Consider the following 12,720-nt stretch of genomic DNA (forward strand, 5'->3'; position numbering starts at 1 on the left):
AGGCGCGGCTGTCATCTCGAGGTTTGAGGACTCTATCGGGCCATGTTTGGAGACTTAGTGGCAGGGATGGGCTGCCAGAAGCCTCAGGGGGGAGAAGGGCGGAGAGATGTCCCTTCGTCCCTGCCCCTCGTCCCACGTCTTCAGACATGCAGCCCTGGGCTGTGAGTCAGTGCACACAGTGGTGGACAAAGTGGCGAAGTCATGCTGGCAGACCTGTTCATTAACACCCAGCCCCGAACCGCCAGGGCACACAGGTGGTGGCTGAAAGATAAGGAACGACACCTGACTGCCAACTCCCCCAGGTTAGCGCTCTCCTCGCCGTACAAACGAGGTCAGCAAGTGCTGCCGAAAAACACAATCCTCCCGCCTGTCATCTCCCCCTTTCCGTGAGGTTGCCCAACACCCCAGAGACCCAGCCCCCCAGAGAGACTCCTCGTCGTCCGTCGCAGATCAGAGCTGACGGGAAATAGCAGAAACTCCACTCCTCTCATTAGGGCCGTGGTTCAAAAGCGTTCATCCCAGCTGTGGAGCCGCGTTCCGAGGGAAATCGGCAAGCGAGCAGCACGCTTGTTATTCACGCAACGCGTTCCTTGGCGATTTCAGCGTGCTTGAGAAGCATTTCACGGTCTGAGCGCGAGATGAAAGAGAAGTCTGAAGCAACTCAAATGTTTAGTAAGGTAATTAATGAGGTATGACTGGTATGACCATGCTTTCTTTCTTTTTTTTTAATTATTTGTTTGTTTGTTCCTCCCCGATGGACAAAAACACCCACATGACGGTGACCATGGCAACGGACGTGGGTTTTTTCGGCATTACAGATGCTCTGCTCCGAGACTACAGCAATGCATTCTGGGAATTCTACAGGAAATTTTCAGTTGGACTGTAAATAGCATTACCATCATTGACACCCTTGACTATTCTCAGTATCGGGGTCCTGTTCATTTATATGGGAAAATTAATCCTAAGACTCGGGGAATTCTGGGGGAATAGCAGAAATACCCCAGACTGCTACCCCCCCCCACTCCCCCGCTACCCCACCGCCGCCACCGCCCACCCCAAAGGGCCGCACCAATCCAGACCAGCATTCCATCTATAACCCAATTACTTTATAAGCAAAGAAAACATTCCTTCAATATTGAAAAACACATCGTGAGAATACTGGGGGCTCCTGGTTCGCTTTAGACAGATCCCAGAGAGCATAAAAATTCCTGCGCAAAAGATCCACATCCCATAATGACCAGGCTGGCTCAACGGAAGCTTATGCGGCTAGCAACTGAGAGAAAGTGCCTCAAAACACAACCAAAGACATGCCTGCGGAAGGGAAAAAACTGCAGTCGTCTCCAGCTGAGTAAACCAAGCAGAAAAACAAAACTGTTCTCAAAGGCGTGTTTCGCCTGGTGACAGTGACAGTGTCACACACGCGCGGGTCATGCTAATCGGTCGGCTCGGATGCAGAGGGGGAGGGTGTCGCTGATGTGTAATATTTCAGCCTGGGCTCAGTTAATTAAAGGCATCTCGGCTGACCCAAAGGAGCTGGCCCCACGTAAATAATTGATGTTGCAAATGAAGGCAGGACTGCAAGATTAGCGGCCTGCCTCCGGCAGCGACTCTGCTGCCCGGCCGGTTGCTTATCTCGTGTTTCCATGCTGCTGGCGTTGCCAGCTGAGACTGGGGTGGGGGGGCTGTTAGCCGGGCTAATCGAAATGAAGCCGGTGCCAATTCCGGCACCCTACTCCTTCAGCAAAAGGCTGAGACCCCTCTCAGTGCCTCAAAGACACTCACAAGAAGACAAGGAAACTGTGTGGATCTGATGTTCATCTGAGCTAGGTGTCATAATCAAACTTTGTTCCACGGGTGGCCCCGCCTCATGGTTCTGCCTCTGGTATCGCATCAGTCAAGTCGTCCAGGGCCGGAATCTCCCAGAGGCCTTTGCTGCAGAATGCCCTGATAGGAATTCCATACAGTGCGTGTCCACACTTCAATTAAAGCACAACCCTGATTCCCCTCCCCCCAATCCCGAATACCGCCAGCATGTCAATGAAGGATTCCGCACACTTTTTCTGAATACAGATATACCAGACATGTTGTGAAAGAATAAACAGCCTCCTGGGTGTGTGCGTGTATGTGCATGTGTGTGTGTACATATATGCATGTGTGTGTGTTTTTTTTAAATTTCAGTCTGAAATGGAGGTAACATGAATGTGATGTTCACAGCCACTTCACTCCGATACCTGTCCAGGGATCAGTGAGGAGGCAACAGGATCAGCAATTCAGTGCCATTCCTGTGAGAGCTACATATGGCTGTGGACTTTAATCTCAGGAGTATCCATCACCCTCAGACAAAAACACAATCAGACACACATGCATACACACACACACACACGCACACACACACACACATCCACACAGACTGACACACACACATACACATACAGGCCTACACACACACACACACACACACACACACACAAATGCACACAGACCTATATTCACATACACACACACATACGCACGCACGCACGCACACACACTCACACACATACACACACACACACATACACACACACAGGCTTCCTTCATCACATGCCGACACCCTTCGATTGCATGATCAGAGGGAACTCCTTCCCCCTGGACCAGCGAAAGCTGTAAATATTCACGTGAGCAGTCTTTCCCATGAGGAATCGGTCAGGGGCTGGTCAGCTCGGGTGTGACCAAACATGAGGGACCAAACAAAGACAGCTCTGTGACACCATCAGCGTTCGCATGCCATTGTGACATCTGGTCATGACTTGCAGGAGGAACGAACACAGTAATTAATTATCCTTCCCTGAAAATAATGCCACTGTTTACCTCCAAGCATTTGCCCAACCCATGTTAAAAATGTGCTGCATATCTAACAGTGGATTGACTCAGGTGGCCACAAATTACACTTGTCAAGAAACAAACCTTTAGGTATGGTGAAGAATAAAAATGCTTAAATATGAAACAGAGAGACACTGGGTTACAACAGTGCTTACCTTCATGTGCTTCATCTCAAGATCAATCACACTTAATTACAATTAGCATTTGAAAGAAGGCAGCTGCCACTTGAACTTCCAGCACAAGGCAGACATTTGATGGTGGGTCACATATACCCTTGCAATCAGTGTGTACTCCATAATAGACTGTGGAGCTCACAGCTACATATTGTAGTCCCTCTGAGTTTCCAGCACCTCTGGACTGGAGTTTGTCCTTTGCATCATGAGTATAACTCTTAAATACCATAATATAAAGGCTAATGCCTTATACTAAACAGTATGCCAACATAATCACTATATCATACCAAATCAGTAACAAATAATAATAGCTCTGATTCATGTTCATCAAGCAACATGTGAAAATCAGTCTGGACAGTTTGAATTTCCAGAGTTCCACTGTAGTGTTAATGGAAAATGTACTTATTTTAAGTGGTTACCTTAGTAAGAGGTGGATTATGGTAATGGCTTCACATCTGAGTTGGACTGTGTGCTTGTATTTCAAACTGCTTTACACTGCACAAATCAGCACCAATCTCGGGAGCTCTCAGGGTTTCCGGAACGGCTCTCATCAGCTGCAAATTTGCATGGGCAAGACCTCTTTCCCTGTCTTTTAAAAGCGCTTTCTGGTTCAGACGAGGTTCGTGTTTCGGTGACAGTCAATTAACAAGACGGGAGCGGAAGTGAAGAGCAACCAGACCAATGGAGGGTCTTACAAGGGGAGGTTTTCTGCTCTCCTGCAAAGCACATTCAAACCTTGGAGTGCCGTAATCACCATTAGGCGCGTGATTGGGTGGCATTAACTCACCGAATGGGGCGAGGCACTTCAGCCTCAATAGGCGCATTCAATTACACATTTTCTGCAGTATCAGGATTTCAAAGAGGTGAAACGGGGAGCGACAGGAATCAGTCATAGTGGAAAATGACTTCCTTGTGGCATCAATGGAACATTGCCTGATAGCACAGCAGCGCAAGGATCTTGTGCATTATAGTGTCACGGCTTTGGGTGGCGGTGAGGATTTGTACACACAAACCTGCCACTCAGATCCTTCTTCCTGCTGCTCATACTCACAGATTAGCCTGCCATTCAAGCCTCCGACACGACAGCTTGCTGTTTGCCTGTGACAATACACTGTGTGGATTCATGAGGCAAGGTGATACGGGCAACTTCACCTTCAGACTCCGTCGGTAACATATGCTACACTACCGCCGCTATCCATCACTGTCTACAGAGACAACGCACATAGCAGCTGTCGCCATGACGCGCTGTGATTGACAATGACTGTAGACCTCTCTGTCTCCGCAACCTGAGATGTGTAGGAGTGACATTTCTTCTATCGTGTTTTTTTATTTTCCTTTTGATGACACACAACATAGTGACAGGTGTCATTACACGCTCGCAAACAGAGAGCAAGTTCAACTGTCGAGGTGAAACTTGCAGACGGACAGGAAGCAGACAGAGTCTGTGTTCACAGCACGCCTTTTTCACACTAATCACAGTACCTTCAGAAGCTTTACATTGTTCATTTACACCACTGACATGCTAAATCCCATAGCACCAAATCTTAAAAAAGGTGCAAAACATACTTTTAAAGTTTTTTTTTGATATCACCGCGATTTTTCACTTCAGTTTGGACTCTTCTAGAAACCTTTTTGTGACTAGAGACTTGGGTTCAAATCTCAGCATGACAGAGATGTCATGATGGGAGTCAGATGGGTTTAGCCCCCAAAACACAGCTAGCAACATTATCCAGGATAATAAGTCTTTCAATTATGCATGGATTGTGTTGCTGTTTTAAAGCTGGACCCTTTATTTTACATTGTCCCTACCAGGGTTCAAATGACCCTGAGGTTCAGAGTCCACTGCCATAGCCATTACTCCACACTGCCGCCTCCATGAAGCAAGGCTACATCTGTGGCTACCGAGAGGACTGTAAGGTCAGAGGAGAGCCAGTCCGATCAAAACCATGGACCTGTAAACATCAGCAAAGCTCCAGACCGTGATTTAAGACCGGGCCGCAGGGTCGCATGGAGGGGGGCTTCAAAAACAATCCTCAGAAATGACTTCCTACTCGCCCCGGGTCAGTGCATCCCACAGGAAATAAAGCGCTGCGTCCTTAACGCGGACCCCACATGCCCTGCCTCTTTCCCTGGAAACTCTGCACCAAGGTCAGGAACCTGTCTTGTCTTTATTTCAGGGCCTGGTTGAAACATTGCCTTCGCATGCCAGTTTACTTTCTTTTTAAACCTTTTTTGGCCCCTGTATTTGGATAGCAAAGCTAACCTCTTACAATGTGATCTTTATTTCCCATAACCCCCTTCCACCACCCCAGTTTTTTCATTGTTTCCATGACCGCTGCCATTTGCGAAGACACCCAAAAAACAGTACCCCCCCAACCCCCCCAGCCCAATTTGTGTAACTTGCCCACTTTATCTCCTCCCTGTAATGCTGTATGAGCTGGGGCTGGCAGTAAAAGTCAGCTGTAAGAATGGAGTGACAAAGCATGGTACTGCACCAGTATTTAGGGACCAACAGAGATGCACAGATTAGTGACTTCTAATTACAGCTCTGAAATGGCTTCTTGATTTTGAATTAAAAAATGACAGTTTAGTAAAGAGGAAAAAAAAAGCAGATTTGAACAGGTAATGGGATTACTGCTGAACCTGAAACAGCTGATATGTACTCCTTTGTTCTGTTGGAGCACATCAGGAAATTGTGGTTGGTCATGCTTTTTTCATAGCTTTTCTTCATTTGACTCTTACATCAACATTAACTACGGCCAGCCTAGGGTGTGTCTTTAAGATCAACATGTCCTTTTTTCCCCATTTTGCTTTGTAAGCACACAGAATGTAAGGGAAAGGTCAGCCATCTTCATATGGCTTCATGGGTGTGTGTGTAGATATGTGTTAATGTAGTAGATGTGTGGAAGACTTGTTATTTGTATGCATGTGTGTATGTGTGTGGGTGTGTGTGTGTGAGTGAGTGTGTTTGACCGTGCACATGCTGGTGCATGTATGTCATGGAAATTCCACCATGGCAGCAGGTGGAGACATGAGCACCGTCAATCTGGACTTCAACATGCTGTAACACATTCACAGGTAACATCCTTGTAGCTGTCATTGTTAATATAGTAGATGTGTGGAACACTTGTTATTTGTGTGCATGTGTTTAACTGTGTGTGTGCATATGTATGTAGGTGTGTGTGCGCGTGTGTGTGTTTGCGTGTGTGTGTGTGTCTGTGTCTGTGTGTGCGCGTGTATGTGTGTGTGTAACTGCAGTAACTGTTCAGCATATTTTGTTGAAGGCCATATCCATAGAGACGGATTGCAAGGGCTGGCCTTGGACCAGACCCTCTATGTAAAAAAATTTCAACAGCATACCGTAAAAATCTCTACTACATGTCATATATTACACATTTATCTGTTATTACATACTTTAAATAACTGCTATATTTATGATATTTTGAAACTGTGCCATATATACACATCTATTCACTGTCTTGTTTTCATATTGGCATATTTACTGTTTTTTGTAAGGCTTGAGGGACTCTGATGATTTAGTGAACTGTGTCAGACACAAAAGGCACTCAGCATTTCCTCAAAACACAACATATGATTTAATGAATATTAAATTCGCCCTTAATTTATTCCTTTTCCACCAAGCTCCCACTGGAGGAGATCCGCCCCCCCTCAAAAAATGTTCGAAAAACAGCTGTGTCTATTAAACAGAAATTACTCCACACCCAGAAAAACAGGCGCACTCAGCTGATGTTGTCATATAAACGGCTCATTTCGCGAAGCGGGACTGACAGTTTTATTACTGTCTAATGGGTTTCAGAACCCGACGAGTGCGGCTGCCCACGGTGCAGGCCCTCCTCGGATTTGTTCTCCGAGACTTTCGGGAGCAAACGAGCTGAAGGAGCTTAGCGCCGGGCCCGACCACCGCCCTGCATCACGATCCAAGCTCCCAGGGTGCACCAGGTTTTCGTGGGCTGGCATCTGCGGAGACCTGCCTCCGCGACCCTTCTGCAGTGTCTTAATGGAGAAGGAATGGCGAGCAGCCACGCACCCGTACTTCTACTCAGACAGAGCAACGTCCCCTGGACCCTCTCCTGCTCAATGCTGAACGACCAGCAGCTTACCTTTATCAAAATGCACCTTCAGTGCAGTTTCAATCTGCCAGAAAAGGAGTAGTAATTTAACACCCCCCCCCCCCCCCCGTTTCCATGGCAACAACTCCTGTCTCATAGGGTCAGCAAGAAAGGAAGCATGCGACAGGGTCCATGGGGTCATGCCCTTTTGACTTCTCCCCCAAAAACTGTCAGGCCACCAATCAATGTTACAGCACCTCAGATGAGATCTCTAGCCTTTTTTATTGGAGAGAATAAAACCACTGATACTTACGAGGAAGAGAATCATGTCTGTCTTTGATGGTCTTCCTTTTTTCCTCCCACTAAAACGAAATAACTTCACTTTGCAGTAATAAAATATGTTTAATTGCTGAATGTCAAGCAGGGAGGCAATGGGTATCATTTATGAGATGTTTTTGGTATGACTCAGTGAGACATTAAACCCACAATCCTTGGGTTTCAGAGTTGGCCACCCTAAACTCATGACCACTGGGCTGCAAAAAGCTTCAGCAAGTATCTTTCTCTTTATGCCCCAGTCTTCCTAGCCTGTCTGGATTGTTTCCCTGCATTTCCTGCCACACAGACACACCAGGGAATCACAACCAAATTTACCATCTACAATTACAGCTACAAAGCTGTGCTGTGCCACTTACGATTCTGACATTTGTGCGTTGAAGCTGCCAGTGAGGCTGAGGTGTGGTGAACCAAGTAAGGGCTGGTAAAGAACAGTCTGCTTTCAACAGGTTTCAAGAATGAAGTTTAAGTATTGCACTTATGGATAGGGGTACATGTGTGGTGGTGTTGGTGGAGTCACAGAGAAAAAAGCAGCATTCCATTATAAAGTACACATACTCCCTTTCACGCGCTGACTATGCACTTCTCAATTGAACTTGGCCAAAATGATCTATAGTGCTACACTACATTATTGTCATTTAGCAGACACTCTTATCCAGAGCGACTTATATATGGTACAAATTTTACATGTTATCTATTTATACAGCTGGATATTTACTGAGGCAATTGTGGGTTAAGTACCTTGCCCAAGGGTACAGTAGCAGCAGTGCGCGGGCAGGGAATTGAAGCAGCAACCTTTTAGTTATAAGCTCCCAGTATGGCATTTTTTTTATCACAGATCGATCTGTGCTAGGGAAAAAAGCCCATTGGGCTTGTGAAAGTACTGCACAGCAAATGGAGGCATCAACAATAGCCATGTTTATAGCTCAGATGGACATGGTACCCTCACCTTACCTGCAGGCACACACTGGCTCAACCTCAGAAGCACACTATAACATACTCATAATGGAGGAGATGGAGGTGAACAGGTGGGATACACGCTGGGGGTAGAGGGATAGGGGTGGGCTGTGGGGTGGTTACAGAGGATGAGGGGATGAGGGTTGGGGTGCATGGTGGAGGTGCATTGGGTTTGGGGCCCATTAAGAAGAAAGAAATGTTGGTTGTACAAATGAGGTGTGTATGGAGGTGGTGGGGGGTGAGGACAAGATGAGGGGAGGTGTGAGGAGATGAGGTGTAGAGGGACGGGAGATGGGGCTGAGGATGAGGAAGACGATGAAGAGTGAAGACAGGAGGACTTACCGTCGGTGTCCTCCCCGGAGCCCTGGCAGCCGTCCTCGTCGTCGCAGTCTGTGCTGCCCTCCTCCGTCCCACTGCCTGTCTCTACCCACGCCCCCCTGTTCCTCTCCCGGGGGGTCTTTCCCTGCATCTCCTGCAATACAAACACAATAGGGCAGGGTCAGAGGTCAAGGGCACAGCAGGACATGAGGGCTTTATCAGTGAGGGAGCTCAAAAGCACACTCAACTGGAGAAAAGAACAGCCTTTTTCATGCATAAGTGCTGTCTTGAAAACCTGTCCCCTACTTTCAACACACTTTCTGATTCCTTGCAAAATAGACCCTGCCCACATGAGATTTGTACTGATGCTAACAGTAAACTTGAGGATAGGAAATGCACAAGCCTTCATTCACCACACTGCCAAATGGCACACAAAGGGCTGCTTTCATCACCAGCAGTTGCCTTTAAGGTATGACTGCTCTCTAATCATGATGACACTGTTCCTTAGTCAAGTTACACACCTGTGACCCTACGGCTAATTTCTGTGTTCTGTATAGCTGGGCTTCATAATTATTGTAAGCGAAACATCTTAAGTAGCTCTCCTTCAGGTTACCTACAATTAGGCTTACAAGGGGAAATCAAATGCTGCCAAAGGATTCTGCATGAAATCACAAAAGCAAAAAAGAGCCTCGACAGCTAATGTGATCTAAGAGATCCAATTATAACTCACACTGAGCGTTCAAATCGGCTGGTTTCATGCTACTTTGATAGGAGAGGGAGAGTTTAAATTGGCTGAGTACTTTTCAAGGGAGCTACTTAGCGAATTGAATAATCTTTTTGAATCTAATTTTTTTTTTCAGCAAAGCCTACCATTAATGGAACATCACATGGGAAAAAGTAAATATGAAATCCTGGTCAACTTAGTCATGCGGTGTATTGGACTGCCAGATGGAACAATTCTAACTGAAACCATAATTCTACCAATTTCAATGGTATCCCAGAAGTCAAACATCAGAGGCATGATATTGGGCATGTTAAGACCGATGTCTGATAATACTGCTTTCACATTTCTCAACAGCCGAAACAGAAATACTTCCCATGTGCCATGTCACCAGGATCAAACATTACTGGAAATTAGTGACTGTGATGTATGGTACTATACTTGGCTTCCCTTGTATAGCGAGGTTGCATTTGCACCAGGTTGCACCCAAGTAAAACTTGAGGTAGGGCTTGAATAGTGTTATGTTCGCACTCACTGGTCTGGGGAGTGTTGTTAGTCTGGTCTGTTGCTCATACAACTTGAATGGATACACTTCTGTTATGTTGTGCTGGAAGTTGCTCTGGATAAGAGTGTCTGCTAAATGAATGTAATGTAATGGAAACTCAGACAAAATTTTTTGATCACACTTTGTTGGATTCTAAACTAGAACCTAATCTAAAAAATAAAAAATTGTTAAAATACATATTGGAGATAATTGCATAATCATATTTGCTCACAGAGTTGCAGACTCTATGGGCTGAACATTCCGGAATGACAGTACATGCCGAATATAATGAGTAGCTTTATGTAAAACACTTTGTGACAATCGAATCGATAGCAAAGTGCGCCCTACGGTTCATTCCTTTGGTTACTCTGTCACATCAATCAGGACCAATGTCAACAAGCAACAGGGCCCATTTGGAAAGCACGGGGAGAGAGAGAGAGAGAGAGAGAGAGAGAGAGAGAGAGAGAGGTGCATAGCCCAGCCGAGCATGACCAGCAAACAAATGGGAATGGTGATAACAGGTTTATTACAGCTTCCAGAGGAGGAGCAACTTCTAGCAGGTTTGCTCCTGCTTGAAACAAACCTCTTAAGTTAACTGTTATGACAGCCATGCACTGTCTGCTGAAATTGGGTTGTAGGCAATGAAATAATGCTGTGCTGCTGCTTTTTAAATGGTAATTTTGTTGTTAATTCTTTTCTTTAAATGATATAAAACACAGCTTAAGCAAGATGTGCATTTTCAGCAAACAAAAAAGCTTTTTTAATTTCTTCTTGTTTCATAATTTCTCTTTCTCTTTTATACTGTCTTACCCCACACAAAAAGAGCTTAGCATCTGAAATCATATATACAGTATATGGCCAAAAGTATGTGGACACCTGACCATCACACCTATATGAGCTTATTGGACATCCCATTCCCATTCCCATTCCCACACCCCCCCCCCCTCTCACCCCCCACAGCTGTAACAGCCTCCACTCTTCTGGGAAGGCTTTCCACAAGATTTTGGAGTGTGTCTGTGGGAATTTGTGCCCATTCAGCCAAAAGAGCATTTGTGAGGTCAGGCACTGATGTTGGACGAGAAGGCCTGGCTCACAATCGGCGTTCTAATTCATCCCAAAGGTATTCAATGGGGTTAAGGTCAGGGCTCTGTGCAGGCCACTGGAGTTCCTCCACACTCGTCAAACCATGTCTTTATGGACGTTGCTTTGTGCACAGGGGCACAGTCATGCTGGAACAGGAAAGGGCCTTCCCCAAACTGTTGCCACAAAATTGGAATGATACAATTGTCTAAAATGTCTTTGTATGCTGTAGCATTAATGTTACCCTTCACTGGAACTAAGGGGCCTAGCCCAAACCCTGAAAAACAGCCCCAGACCATTATCCCTCCTCCATCAAACTTTACAGTAGGCACTGTGCATTCTGGTAGATAGTGCTCTCCTGACATCCTCCAAACCCAGATTCATCCATCAGACTGCCAGATAGTGAAGCGTGATTCATCACTCCAGAGAACGTGTTTCCACTGCTCCAGAGTCCAGTGGCAGCGTGCTTTGCACCACTCCAGCCGTCGCTTGGCATTGGGCATAGTGTTGGGCTTGTGTGCAGCTGCTCGGCCATGGAAACCCATTTCATGAAGCTCCTGACGCACAGTTCTTGTGCTGATGTTGCAGCCAGAGACACTCTGGAACTCTATAGCGAGCGATTCAACAGAGAATAGGCAGTTTTTACATGCTACGCACTTCAGCACTCGGCAGCCCTGCTCTGTAAGTTTGTGTGGTCTAATGCTTCATTGAGCTGTTGTTGCTCCTAGACACTTCCACTTGACAATAATAGCACTTACAGTTGACTGGGACAGATCTAGCAGGGCAGAAATTTCATGAATTGACTTGTGGCAAAGATGGCATCCTATGACAGTGCCACATTTAAAGTCACTGAGCTCTCCAGTACGACCTATTCTACTTCCAAGGTTTGTCTATGGAGATTGCATGGCTATGTAAGGGGTGTCCACATAATTTTGGCCATATAGTGTACTTAGTAATATATTTTGGAGAATATATTTTAGCACAATGTATATATTTAAAATACGGTAATTATTTCCATTTCAGTATATTTATACATTTATATTTGCAGAGCAACATATTTTTCAATATATTACAATACGCTTCATTTCCATATGGGACAATTATCACATACATATTTGCATAATTGTATTCAGAAAGCAGACACCAGGCCAGGACTCAACAACATGGAAAAGTAGCCGGTACACAGTGGTCAGACCAGAGTCAGGCAAGCAAAAGCTTGTTTCTTTGTGGTTCTCATGGGAACAAGCTTTGATCTGGAGTTCTATTCTTTTTCCCTCATAAATAAAGGCTCTTCAATGTCTATCAGATTAAGGGAGGCTGCATGTGGAAATTAGATTCAAAGATCTTAAACTTCAGATGAAAATATAATTAATTAGCATGAGCAAGACATTTTTTTTTTCAGATCAAATCCTTCATCCATGTAGTTGAATGCCAACAGATAAGACTTGCAATTAATTGCCCTGATTATTGGTTTTGTTGGATTTTTTTCAGTGACCAAATGGGCTTTATGAACATATTCAGACTTCAAAGACAGGCAGTTCAGCTCAATGGAGGGAGTCATTCCACAATGCCAATCTATTTTTTGACAAATCATGCTTGCTGTATTTACATCAACCATCATAACACAAGTTCAGAGGTGTCGAGTTGTTATAAACTTGCCAC

The 12,720-nt window shown here is 45.4% G+C and overlaps 1 protein-coding gene across 2 annotated transcripts in view; it reads right to left on the reverse strand.

Annotated features, from left to right (window-relative positions):
• Positions 1-12,720, reverse strand: part of gpc5b (glypican 5b) — a 125,297-nt gene that overhangs the window by 20,054 nt on the left and 92,523 nt on the right. For both annotated transcript variants that reach the window (XM_036522049.1, XM_036522048.1), the window contains one exon: positions 8,738-8,867. In XM_036522049.1, coding sequence (XP_036377942.1) covers positions 8,738-8,867 — 130 coding nt within the window. The remainder of the gene's footprint in view (positions 1-8,737; positions 8,868-12,720) is intronic.

This window comes from Megalops cyprinoides, chromosome 2 (assembly GCF_013368585.1).
Source record: "Megalops cyprinoides isolate fMegCyp1 chromosome 2, fMegCyp1.pri, whole genome shotgun sequence".
In the NCBI taxonomy this organism is placed as follows: Eukaryota; Metazoa; Chordata; class Actinopteri; order Elopiformes; family Megalopidae; genus Megalops; species Megalops cyprinoides.